Source organism: Corvus moneduloides, chromosome 3, assembly GCF_009650955.1.
Source record: "Corvus moneduloides isolate bCorMon1 chromosome 3, bCorMon1.pri, whole genome shotgun sequence".
Lineage (NCBI taxonomy): Eukaryota > Metazoa > Chordata > Aves > Passeriformes > Corvidae > Corvus > Corvus moneduloides.
The window spans coordinates 64,478,258-64,492,293 of NC_045478.1; the positions used below are offsets into that span (position 1 = coordinate 64,478,258).

General features: G+C 39.4%; 1 protein-coding gene across 2 annotated transcripts in view; it reads left to right on the top strand.

Moving 5' to 3' along the window:
* Positions 1–14,036, top strand: part of TULP4 (TUB like protein 4) — a 156,859-nt gene that overhangs the window by 94,158 nt on the left and 48,665 nt on the right. For both annotated transcript variants that reach the window (XM_032101950.1, XM_032101952.1), the window contains exons 3-4: positions 4,528–4,656; positions 4,908–5,069. In XM_032101950.1, the coding sequence (XP_031957841.1) occupies positions 4,528–4,656; positions 4,908–5,069 (291 nt within the window). The remainder of the gene's footprint in view (positions 1–4,527; positions 4,657–4,907; positions 5,070–14,036) is intronic.

The window sequence follows — 14,036 nt, forward strand, 5'->3', positions numbered from 1 at the left end:
GTGATGCTCAGTGCTTCTCAGTAGATTGTCCAGTCCCTTTTGCTAAGGCTTTCTTTTAACCTTTGTAAGTTCCTTTAAAAAGTTGAGTACTTTCCTAAAAGCATAGGATTGAAAAAAGCCTTTGGCTAGAGTGAGTCCTGTACTCTGCTACTGTAGGCAATAGCCTAATCTCTTTTGTTATTCTGTCCTGGGAACAGTTAGGTCTTTTGCTGTCACTGCTTGGAAGGTGGAGCTATTTCAGCACTTTCAATAGCATTAGAAATGTACTATGATTTATCTGGGGAGGGAAAGGCCAGCTATTCCATATGCTCAATGGAGTTATAATGCATCACATCCTGTGCACCCTGCAAAGATGTCAACTTCACTGTAAATGCAGAAATGCTCGTGCCAGATACAGGAATGTGGCTCTTCAGGTGTAGCAAATTGTGCTGTAATCAAACAGTGGCATGGAGCATTCTCTGCTCTCTATTGCTGTGACGGTCCATCTGCAAGCACATCTCCATAGCATATGTGAAAATGGATGCTGGAGAAGACCTCTATCTTTAGAGCATATGCCTTTCCCCAGTAAAACGGATGGAGGATCAGAGATTTAAAAAAGATGAGTCACTGTGACTCACTACAGTATATCCATAATAAAATCTATCTAAATTTGGTAAGGAGCTCTAGGAACTAATTGCCCTAGTTACTTACCCCTTTTATTTTTTTGTAGATGTTTGTCCTTTGCTTCTCTAGCAATTATGTACTGTATGTACAGAAATAAGATTTCAGTAATGACTGTTGTATGGTGTTCTAGATTAAGGACTTCTGCTCTTGCAAAACTGATTGGTGTCATATTTTCAGTCATCTCCTTCAAAAACTGTGATGAAAATAAGAATAACAAAAGCTCTCAGAATGCTTTGGATTTTAGTGGTCTTGTGTTGTGTTAGAAAATAAGAAACAATTAATAAAAGTGTCAATAGAGTGTAATAAATTTAGATTACCAGACCTGGTTTCTCTTGGGAAAAGATCACATTTACTTTAAATCACACATTTGCTACTCCAAAATTGCAGTTACTCAAAATTTCTTGTCTAAAATCTTAATAGATAATAACATTGTTAGCAGCAGTAAAGTATGCAATGAGTTCTTGGGTAGAGTTTCTAGCACCTTTAGGATTAATTAAATTCCTAAAAATCAATTTGGCAATTAGGCCAGAGATATTGAAGGTTCTGAATGCTGCACTTTTGAGACAAATTTTTTTGCCACTGTTCCTTTTATAAAAAGGAGCTCAAAGAAAGCGTAAGATTGACTCAATATCTCACTGAACTTTGTGGAAAGCATCTTGTTTAGGGGAAATATGTTGGCCTTTACATTGTACTTAACACAATGTACATCTCAGGCCAGGAATTCCTTGAAGTGTTATTCATGGGAGATCACATCCCGTGTAAGATAGTGGTTTAGAAGCTGATTAACACCTGTGATGCAGAACGACCAAAATTTGTATTTTTTATAGAATTAAAAAAAACCACAACCAACCAACCAATCAACCAGCCAATGAGCAAAAATAATTAGCCAATACAGAGAGGCTGTGTGGACCACAGATGACCCACAGACAACTTATTTTCGTGCACCAACATTCTCGCTCTTTTGAATACAAGATAAAACAGTTCAGACCTTCAGTACTTGTGTGAATATGCTAGGTAGAAAGCAGAGAACCATAAAGGCAGAAGTAAAAATGGGTCCTCTGTGAGTTGAAGCTGTTAGTAAAAGTAATGATATCTTTGCATTTATGGGTTAGCAGTAAAATTCCCCTTATGCGTTATTTAAGTGTGCTGTCAATGGGCCATGTTTTCATATGCTTTACATTTGAGCCAACATAAAAGCCAAAAGTCATCTTAATACTTAGGGCAATCTTTCCTTTCTTTATCTCTTCTTCAGCATCTTAAGTGTCTAAAATTGAATTGGAATTACTGAAAGCAGTTGTGGACTCAGGTCCTGTAGTCAGATGTGAAATGTAAATTATGGCAGCATCTTTAAAATGACCTCATAAAATAACAACAATTGCTCTGTGTTTAAATGAGTTGAATTTTCAAATTACAAATCTGCTTCCATATGAGGCTATTATCAGAAGGCATATAAAAATCATTGTCTCACTTTCATTTCTGATTTACAAGCAATAAGTTTATTTTGGAAGTTACTAATTTGTATCTAATTGAGATGGATGGAGGCTCTAGTTAATCTTGTTTACATTCAAATGTACCCTTGGATGTTTTATCAAATCTAAACAAAAGATAGGTTGTACATAATTTGAATTAAAATTTTCAACTTTTAACAAGATTCCTGTTTAAAATAGAAAAGAAACAAAACACAACAAAGTAACTGTTGTCACTTTGCCCATAATTCGTATTACAAAGTCAATTTGTATGTCTAATCTATAAAATTGTATGTTTATCTCAAATCTTTGACAGAGTAAACAGGGAAATTTTAAGACAGGTAGTAGCACTCTTAATGGTGTTAGCTAAAGCATTCATGTTATTTGAACAACTAGTTCTCTTTTTCTTCCTAAATTTTTTCTAGCAATTCATTCTGGTATGATGCAGAATTGATTTGGTATGATCTGAGAAATGTGAGCAGTGTCTAAGTGTTCAAAGATCTGTTTTTTAGTGGTGATATGTACCTTCTACTCATTAATAGTCATCATTAGCCTTAACAGCTCCCAGCTTTTAAAGATGAAGACTTTTCAGTGTTATCCTTGAGTTTTTCTTCACTTCTTTCATAATGTTGTTAGTCACTGCTGACAACTACAGTTATGTCATCATTGCATTTTGCCTCAGGGTGGATGAAATTATGGCTCTGTGCATTGGATTTTTACCAAAATGAAAAAAATTTTTGACAAATCTGTGCTATTATTGTTTAGGTGGAAGGGACAAAGTGAAACCTCCAACAAAGTGCATCTGCTTGCATTGCTATAATTGAATATTTTATTTACTGCTCTTCCAACATAAGAATTTTTTTAAAAGTTCTGTCTGATATAATCCATCTAGGGGCATGGTATAATTTGCCCAACTGGAAGCAGGACTGGTGACTTAAGAGTGCAGCTGCAAGGTTATAGTTAAGTAAAAGCAAGTGGTTTTCTGCAAAATCTCAAATGGGATTCTTCTAAGCTGTGTTACAACAGAGAGGTGATTTGTCATACTTGCTTCTCCCCATAATTTTTACATATGAATGAATAAATGGTTTTCCTGTGGTTGTTTAGTGGTTCAAGGGTTGATGCTTCGGGTTGGTGAGGTCCACCGATAGACGTGTTCTTAAGTTCTGACCTTGACACTCTGCATAAGTGTAGCACTCACTAAATAAGTATAAGATCATCCCTCAGCTGTCAAGTTTAGGTTTTAGGTATGCATATTTATATCCTAGTTCTGAAAACGACTGCTGATTTCCTTGTGAAGCAGGAAGGGTCTGTCTACTTAGAGCTCATCTTAGGACTGGAATCTTTAGGAGGATCAGTCCATCTCTGTAAACAGCAAAATGTATTTCAGGAAAATTTTGCCTGTCTCTTTCAGATGATTAATTATCTATTTAGTTTTATGAAAAAGCATCATTAGAGCTGGGTGTGTATTAAGTAGTTGAAATAACACTCTACTAATTGAGTATTTAATATATGTTTACTTTGTTTGCATACTCTGTGTCTCAGTAAAATAGCTGGGGGGCAATTTACTTGTGTGTGAATGCAAGGGTCCCATATATATCTGCATGTTCTTGAAATAAAACTAATTTGGGAAAAAAGTTTTTTAAGAAAAAGTCACTAACAGAAGGTAAATGGTTTTGCTGCCAATTTTTGCTTCAGGCACTAGGATGACATGCTTTTTTCAGTTTTATACTGAGGTCTCAAGAGATACTGTATTTGTTAAAGTGGTATTAATTAAAAATGAAAGAGCAATTTGGTAGGTTTAGACTTGATTAGATTCTCTAGAAAAGCCCAGATAGCTCTAATGTGGAAAGAAGAGCCTGAAGCTGCTTTGTATTCCTTTTGCACTCAGTAGCAAAGCAACTTTCCTATGAAATTTCTTCTCAGGGGTTATTTTGAATATGAGTATTCAATCTGAGTATTTAAATTGTGTGCAGAGCATGCTACTTTATTTGAAGTCAGCAAGAGGTGATGATTTGATGAAGAGTCTGACAGTCTCTGAGATTACAGTGGGGGAATCATTTGAGGGAGTGTTGAATAATCTGTGCAGAGCTTCCTGTTTGTGGCTTCTCTAATGGAGTCCTGCACTCCAGTGTTCCCTATGATTTTATTGAAAGTGTGCAATGCCTTCCAAAAATGCCTGATGGTGAGAGACTGCGTGTTTCCTGACAACCGTGACAAAACGATTCCAGCTGTTCTTGAGAGGTGCCTAATGCTGGGCTGAAAATTGCTATTTTGTGCATCTTTAGGGTTTAAATGCAGTGATATTTGTTTGGTGGTATTGTTTAACTGGTTCTTGTTAAATAGCTGTTAGCACAACATGCAGGTTTGGTAATGCTGTTTTTGTTTGTAATCTTCTAAGGTTGTGCTGGTGAGATGGAACGAACCTTTCCAGAAGTTAGCAACCTGCGATGCAGATGGAGGAATATTTGTTTGGATACAATACGAAGGCAGATGGTCAGTGGAGCTTGTCAACGATCGTGGGGCACAGGTTGGTATGCATGTTTTCTCTGCAGTCAAGAGTGATCAGGTCCTGAGAGGCCAAATGAAGAGGACAATGAATGGTACTTTATACCTTTCAAAAAGCACAGGAGGAAATGAAACATTTCTTTATTGAAAGGAATATGCAAGAATGGGCTAATAGTTGGCGTGTCTCATTCTGTGCACTGCTGCTGTTTATTAAAACAGTAAAAAAGTCCTGCATGGCCCATATATCTATTTTCTTGTCTTTGATATGTTAAGGTAAGCGACTTTACATGGAGCCATGATGGGACTCAGGCACTTATCTCCTATAGAGATGGATTTGTGCTGGTCGGTTCAGTCAGCGGACAAAGACACTGGTCTTCAGAAATAAACTTGGAGAGTCAGATCACCTGTGGCATATGGACTCCAGATGACCAACAGGTAATGAAGATGGGGCAATTAGGGGTGTCAGTTGGGTCGCATTGGTAAGCCATAGAATACACCTCTTAAAAAGTCGTCAAGTAAAATGGTCACGTGGTAAGATCAGTTTCCATCAAAACTGCTGCTCCCACTGATAATGAAAATTTAATTCATCCTGTTGTCCTTATTAAGCGAATATGATAGTGTACCAAGTTACCCATTGTCACTTTTCACCCTGATTCACACACAGTCTTACTCACAGTTAGTTGTTTGAGACAGGAATCTGTTAATTGTACCCTTAATTTGTTATTACAGCTATCTTATAAATGCATTTGAGCAGAGATGTAGCCTGGACTATTAAACATCTGACTGATAATTTCTGTGTAGATTTGTCTAGTCTGCACTTGCAGCAAAAGCAATTCCAGCAGCAGATATGGTTATGTTTTGCATTTACATAAGCTAATGGATCTAATTGAGTGTTGGAGAGATGTCTCAACCTTATGCAAACAAGATCATTTAAAAGAAGGCCTTTTTTCCAACCATTGAGCCCAAATGTTGCTGAGCTTTGAGAAATTCCATTAAAAAATCTTCTTTACCATTTTTCTAAAGAATTATAGGGTACTGGACACACCACCATCACAGCATGACTGGGGCTGGGCCACGGGTTTCATTTGCAGAATTCACACCGGTCCCTTGCCTTTCACTGCTGAGCTGACTGGATTGGTCTTTCCTTGCACATGCATGGTTGTGTATGTGTGTATAATTCAGTGCTGGAGGAAATGATGGGAGTAGAGTAGTGCAAAGCAAAACTCTGTTATGATCACAGCTGGATTGTTTTCCTTCCTTCATTTTACAACACCATGGAAAGATGCTGGTTCAAGAGTCAAGGTACCACTGAATTTAGAATACTGTAAATTCATCCAAGGTAGAGTTATTTTGGGAATTGCTAGTGAAATATAATAGCACTAATAATATACATTTCTGCAGCAGCATCTAATAATTCTAGAGTGCTCTGCAAAGAATAATGAATTAATTATTGCAACACTGCTTTTTAAAGCCAGGGAGTCTAACTGCCTCTTTTTGAATCTAGGGAAATGTAAATCTTGACAATAAATAATTTACTTGAGATCAAGAGGAAGAGACAAACAGCAGAAGTAGGAGGGGAAGCTAAGATCTAATAGCTCTCAGTCCTATGTTTTAAACATGAGGCTACCCCATTTGTGTGATGCTCAGTTGTTGCTGCTGTATTTGGAAATATCTTCACTTGAGTGTTTAATTTGGAGTGGCTGACTGCCTTTAATTCAATTTAGCCAATATGTTTGTACTTTCTAATCTAGATGCTCCATAAGTGGTTATTCCAGGAAACAAACGCTTGTTCGGTGTCCAGATAAATGCTTTCGAACATAATGGCCAATTCCAGCTATGTGAAAATGATTTACTTGACTTCCAGACCCTGCTGCTGATAAACTCACTGAAATAGAGACCCAATCCAGCCATGAGCTTGATGTTGCTCTGCACAGTTCTCCCTAACTATGTGGTTGCAGGGGTTTGCATGTTAAGTGATGATGGATCTTTGTACTATTCTCCAGAGCTGGTGGAAAGAAGTGATCTTCTAAAATATATCCAGATGTATTTGCCTCTGGAGGCACAAGGAAACATGAATCATAGAGGTGCTTGGCAAGGGACTATGCTCAGTTCAAACTAAAAATAGCAAACAGAGTGAGGGGAAGGACATTGCATATGTTACACATAAATTAGTGTTTATGGAAATGGATACCCTTACTAGCTTATTGCCTTACCTAATTTTTCTCCTGATTGGGGTATGTGCAAATGAGAGCAGGATACTATTCTAGTCTAGAGTAGCTTCAGCACATTCCCTATTGCTTAAGGTACTCTACTTGTCAGTACAGTGACGAAAGATAAATGTTGACATTTAAATTTATATTTTTCTACTGTTCTTTTTGTTACCCCTCTGGCACCATGAAGGTTGCTACTGAAAGTATGCCTGGAAAATATTACACTCCATGATCCCATGACCTTTAACTCAATTATCTTTAAAAGTTACATTTACAAAGGGATTGTATTGTTCAGTATCAATATTCTATTGTCCTGATAGAAATTTGCTCAATACAGTCTGTCTGTTCACCTCACTCTTCACTTCTCGTAACTTTCTCCTTCACTCCTTTCTGCATGCATCCTCCTGGTTTCTTCTGTCTCCTCCATCTTTTTTCCTGTCTGTCTCTTCAGCACCAGTAGCCTGTCACCTCTGTCACTCCTTGCTATGGCTCTGTGGCAGCTCTGCAAGAGTAGGGTAATTTCCTACCACCACCTTTTTGTTGGAGACAAGAAAAGGTTGGAGCTGCAATATTGGCAGCCATTGTCTTCTTTGTGTGTGTGGTCTCTGGGTTTGAGTCCTTACTGTGCTTGAAGTAAAGCACCTCGGAGGTAGTGGCTAATGCATAGCGATGGGGTGAGAGCTAGAGAGGTGGCCAGCGTGGAATACAGTCCTGCTGAAATTGAGCATATAATTGTATATTTTAACTGATTTGGTGTATATGCTGTCTTGATTAAGTTATAGGCAGATTTTATTAATACTAGCCAAAATGGTTCTGCATTTTCTTTTAGGAAGAGAGTGTTATCATTCTTCTTGTGGCTCAGTTGCTTTTCAGGTTTTTCGAGCGCTCCTTGTCTGTTGGGGACAAACTTATTTTGAGTCATATGGTTGACTGCAGTGCTTTTTCTCAGCATCATCTGTCTCAGATGAACTTCTCATGAAGGTCACTGGCAGATTTCTACTATAGTTCACACCCAGATCTTGAGTCTGGACTTTGAGCTACAGGCTTCAGCTGATTCAATACACAGGCCTTTGGAATGTGATTCTGCATGTTTATGGTATAGGACTAGAAGTCAGTTTTCTCACTTCACTGTGTGTCTGTAGGCCTGCTCATTTAGGCATTTCCTCCTCCTGTACCCTATAACCAGAGCACACGTCTGGCCAAGACAGAGCCCCATTGGGCTCTTGGGGATATACAAATGGAAGATTTTATAAGACTGGGTTGTCTGTGTCTCAGGTAGAGTGCCATGGTTGTGTTAAACTGGGATGGATGGGATTACATAGGAGTGAGACTTTCCATGCACAGTTTTAAAATTTTTTTTCGGGACTACAAGAGGCTGTAGGAGTCGTGTGGAGTATTTTTCTGGTGAGCAGGCTCACTTAAGATCATGTAGGGATGAAAAATATATTTGAAATGAAAAGGAAATTTGAAATATTAGAGAATGCTGTATCCTGTCTTGAGATAGTTCTGTGGTGTTGTCCCATGCTTGTTTTCAAAGAGGGACTGTACATACCAGGCAGATTGAGGACTTTCTAAGTGAGAAAAACTTGACTTTTGTCTAGCCAAAGGGTTTATTTATAATTACAGAAGCAATGTCAGTAAGTAATTGAAGATTCTTCCTAAGCCTGCAAGTCATAAAACATCTTTCCAGTGCTTCATCTCTCTTCCTGTGTGTTTGCTGAGCTCGCAGTGACTTTTTTCTATCAACTTCTGCTGCCCTTAGGCCACCCTTTCCCTCTCTTTCTCCCAGATTTTACCCATTAAAGAGATGATCTGTCTTCATGATGGAGAAAGACACAGTGTCAGAGAACTGGAAGAGAACTGCAGAGGCTCTGATTATCCTTTGTTTATAGCAATATAGTGTAACTCCTTGAACTTCCCTGGGGTTGTTTCTGGTGCTGTTTCTGTGTGTGAAAAGGGGAATCACTCTCCAATAGAGGAAACCCTCAAAGAAAATGAATTAATATATTTTAATTCCTGGATATCCCAAGAGGTGCCAGTAACCTATATTTGTTCCCTGCATCTCTGCTAGTACAAATTATTAGACTTTTCTGACAGCTGTAAGTGCCCATTTCTGTTTTCCCCCCTCCCCTTTTCCTGTTGTAAGCTTTTATTTGTGGAAATTCAGGGACTGGACAGAATTCTGTTTGGCTAGGATGTGACAGACTACGGGAATATGTGAACTTTGCCAGCATGCTTCCTTCTGTTTGCTTTGAAAATAAGTATATAAGCAGGTAGACTAATTTGATTTGCATCCTGCAGGGTACAACATTAACTGCTTGTATGTAGTCCCGTTGTGATGCAACATGCACGAGTACTAAAAATGTGTAAATACGGGCCCCAAGGTTCAGCCTCTTCTGTGCCTAATCAGACAAAATTATGCTCCTGGTGAAACAGAAAAGCAGCACCATGTTAGGAACAGATACCCTGTGCATTGAAGGGTCTTGGAAGAAAACAGTGACACCAGTAGCAAATGAACTGCGTTGTCTCAAACAACGCAGGGTGCAGGAGTTCTGTACATTGTTTTTTTAGAAGTCTGTTGTAGCTTGCAGTAGCTGTGCAGGGAGGCAGTTTCTAAGCTGTTACTCACTCCTGCTCCCAGCACTTGCCATCCCTATTCCCATGGCAACCACAGAGACGCTTCAGCATCTTTTTTCTATGACAAGCAGGAGGCAGGGGCAGGCTTCAGCTCCTTCTCCCTGCCTGCAGTGCATCAGGATGGAGCCCGGGACCCAGAAGGGAGCTCCACGTGAAGAAGGGGATGCGTGTTGTCCCTGGGCCCAGCAGCGTGGTTGGGTGGGATCCGTGTGCTAGCACAGCACGTGGTGCTGTGCATGTCCCTGAATAGGGTCAGCACCGTGCTGTGCCCAGCAGCTGCTCTGCCTAGCCACAGCTCTCACAGGAGGTAGGAGCTCATTAACAAGAAGTGCTGTCAAGTGGTTACGGTGGCATCAGGTGTTTTATGAGCTTCTCTCTCAGAGTTCTTGGTTTTGGTATGGCTTTAGTCCTTGGAAGGAGTTTTACCTGATAAATCCCCTTCAGTACAGTCTGCTTTTGGTCCCCTCATTTTCATCTGTGAACCATAATTTGCAGTTGCTACTACCTTTTCAGGGAAACGGTGTTCTGAACAGCTCCTAAGCTGAAAGTAAGGATAGTAGCCTTACCTAGCTTCCAGAACACAGCTTAAAACCAAAGAATTTTTAAGTGTTTGAAAATGTTGCATCTGTTTGGGCCCTGCTCTCATCTTCTCACCTACATCTGCATTTGCCTGTGGCTCTGAAACGAGACGTTTGTGCTTCCACTCACCCTCTTGTTTTTGGTTTTATTCAGGTGCTGTAGCACATGTCTGATTCAGGCAGTCCTTGCTATTATAGTAGTCACCCTGATCAAGTTTAATTATTCTCAGACATCTGGGTGTGTGGAAAAAAATCTTGAAGATGGCCTTCTAATGAGTTGATAGAATGATGAAAGGGAGCTACAAAGGGGCAACTGGGGCAGTATGGGGAAAGTAGCTATTGACCTTAATTATTATGAATGAAAAGAAGGAAGGACAAAATGAAATTTGTAAAATTTGAAAATGTAAGCAATTATTTTGGTCTTTATTAGAATAATTTTTGTTCCTATTAAGGATTTTACAGGTTCACATAAAGGAGCCTTAAAGATGCTGGGGAATAACTACATTTTTTGTGCCTTAACATACAAAAATTAATTGTTTTCTCCCAGCAATTCTGCATGTAGATACTATCAAATGATAGTTACAATGACTAGGGCCACTCAGAATTGCACTGTAAGATACAGTAGTTGAAGAAGATCTGAAAGCCTTATTTTCATTGATGGATGAATTACTCAGATTACTGGGAAAAATGGCTGGAGGCTTTTCATAGCATTGAAGACTTGTCATTAATGAACTAGGTAGTTTATTCAAGGCACAAGGACTGCAGACAATGGTTAAATCCCATATAAGCATTTTAACATTGCATGCTGCGTAATTGAGCAGCAGCATTAAAATGCGAAAAGAGGACAGGGGAAGGAGACTTCAGTTGTCTTTCAAGACAAATCCATTTGTTATATAAAACAAACAGATAAGACCCATCGCAGCTTAACTGTTTAATATTTTGGACTGTTTTTAGAAGCATTTCAAACCTTTGTGGCAAACTTGCTATGAAAATTAATGATTTCTGCTTCCTTGTGCTATGGAGTCTGTAAATATTTACTATCCTATTTCAGCCTTTTGTAAACAAAATATGGGGGGGTTATATAAACTTAAACTTTAAATATTTTTGCAGAGACTTTGTATTCTTGGTTTATATATTTATACATGCTGGAAGCCAGTAACACTTTGTTTTTGCTCTTTGCTTGGGGACTTGATTTTTATGATGGTACATAATAGTGACAGATTTTGTGGGAAAAGTGATGTGTATTTTAAGTGCTATTTTGCCTTTCTTTCTCCCATCTCTTTTTATTACGTTGTTTTCAAGCTACATTATGCTGCTATTTCCTAAATAATAGAGTTCTCTTTTTTTCCCTCCCCTTTTTTTCTGATATCAGTGTATAGTTGTATTGGCATTGTTTTTCCTTTGCCTTTTTTTCTCAAGTAGGTTTTTATGCATCATTCTGCTGAGAATACAGCTTCCAAAAAGAAGGAAGGAGAAGACTTAGCTTGGTGCACTGTGTCATTTCTTGGTTGCGCTTTCCTTTTTTCACTAGCAATGAGCAGCTACGCTGCAGATTTTTGTGCTCATATAGGCTTTGCCTTGAGTTCTGGTGGGGGTAGACAACAAGGATGTTCTCCTTGGAGCCTCTGGGGCTCATAGCTTCAGGAGCTATGGCATCTCTCTGTGGGTTTATTCCAGACAAATTTCTCCTGCCAGAAAACCTAGGCTGTACTGCACAGTTACTGAGCGGGTAATTGGAGGAACAGAGCAATAAGGTGATACTTCAATGTGCTTTCTTCTTCCCACTCGCTTCATCTGTGCCTTGCCTAATCTTTCCCTGGATGCTCTCCATCCAGCCTGTAGAGGCAAGGCACTGAGAGAGCTAACGAGATGGTGCCATTTGTTCTAGTCATGAGAGCTGTAACATGGGGGTTGTTTATGGGCTGATGGCATCATGGCTCGTTTTCTCAGTAGCTCCTGCAGTGTTTTGTGTCAAGGCTGTTTCAGATGAGTATTGCACAGAAATTTTTCTCTTAATGACTCTGTCTGAAAGGAGTAATACAACTGTTTTAATGTTTTGCTCGTCCTTGTAGACAGGGTGTTGGATGTTTGTAACTGCAAAAAGCAAATGCCTGGATGGATTTCTACATCCCTTTGGAAGCACAGTGTACTAGGATGTACAGATCAGCCTCTACAGTGCACCTTGTAAATTTCCCTATGACACTCAGGTCACAATATTGCTATTTTAGTTGACTGGAATCTGAAGTTTAAATGCTGCACATTCTACCATGTCTTTGCCTCCCTCAGGAAAGAAGGATGTCGATGGCAGTGACTAGCCAGAGATGGAGGGAGAGATGAAAACTTGTGCTATTCAGTTAATGTGTCCACTTAGCATTTTTATACCCAGTGCTGTTTTACATTTTTGAAGCATCAGTGTTTGAGTCAGCAAAGTAAAGATGAGCACAAATAGAAACAAGACCAGTCTCTGTGTGGGAGGTGTCAGGAAGAAAGAAGCCATTTGCCTCGCCTCTCACCTTGCTGGCACTTGTACCTGAAGTCTTTAGTTCTTTGAAACAGGGAGTGTTTACTTGAGCTTGTGGTTTTGAAAAGCTCTCTGCTATGCTTCAGCTTTGGGGCAAATAGTAGGAATGAGGTTTTGCAGTGCACCTCTGCAAGGAAGCAGCATGTGTTTATGCTGCATTTTAGGCAGTGTAGGGAAAAAATTGAACCTTCTGCAGGAAGGTGCTCTCTAAGGAGAAGTCATATGTAGGGTAGGAAAATTGCTTTAATTTGTTTGTTCGGATTTTGAACTGGTCAGGAGAGGGTATGTGAGTGGAGGTGTAATTCTTACAGAAGAAAACCACTCCAAACTGTGAGGGTTTTACAGCATTTTTCAGAAGAGTCCATTATTCCACTGCCAAAGCCACTTGGCTGAGAATACTTTGGCCTCAGCATCCCTTTGGTTCATCCAGAGCTGTGTGGTCTTTTCAGTTCAAAAGAAATGTAGCTGCCAGCATGGTTGATCTGAACTTTATCATCACTGGTACTTAATCCATCATTTTTTTGGAAGTTGGTAAGAAGACCAGGAGCCAAATGGGGTCTTGAACTTGGGTCAGATGTCTTCAAGCCTGTAAATAGTCTGAAACCTTGGTGCAGGAAAGAAGGATTAGAGTGATTGAATCTGGAGGAGGATATTTGTGGATTTCTGGACTAGGTTTTGTCTGGGAAAGCAAGGCCAAGTTTCACAGTAAATGGCAGAGGAAAGGTGATATTTTTGCAAAGTGATATCACGTAGTCTTTCCTTTCATTTGACAAAAGGAAAGGAGATAGTACGCCAATGGAAAGCGGGAGCAATATCTCTTTATTCTCCAAAACCTTTCCCATCAATGTTTCATGCTGCATGGATTCAGCTTGAGCTCTTTGTTCTTTGTCCAGGAGCCCGTTTCTTGTCAGTGTTCAGATGTTGAGGGATTGTTGGCAAGCTGAAAAGGAATTAATCCTTCCCTGCTTTCCTTGCTTTTTAAGAGAATAGTCATTTTTCTTCAGTGCCTTGTTTGGTAAGAGTTTATTACTCAGCCTGACTCCATGTTGAGTCAGTTACACTTGACCTCGGCCATTCCACGTATTTCCTGACCACGCTGAGTTACTGCTCTCTGCCTGCAAGACCTAGAAGGAGAGGGCAGCAGTTGAGGGACTAACTTCCATTAGTGTATAGCTTAACCCAGGGGCTTCTTGATTTTATATTATGAAATTCAAAACAGCAAGGACATTGCTTCTAAACTGCTTTGTATTGCATTTTCACTGGTTCAGAGTGCTGTTCTTGTTTCTAAGTAATACCATTTTCAGTTAGGAAAAAAACACAAACCACAAAACCCCAGCAGAAACTCTCAGACTTCTAAAGCTCTGAATGAGATTTTAGCTTCAGCAGTCAACATATCTTTCAGGAAATAACTAAAACCTGACTTGGGAATAATGCAGGAGACTGCCAAGTGTATCAG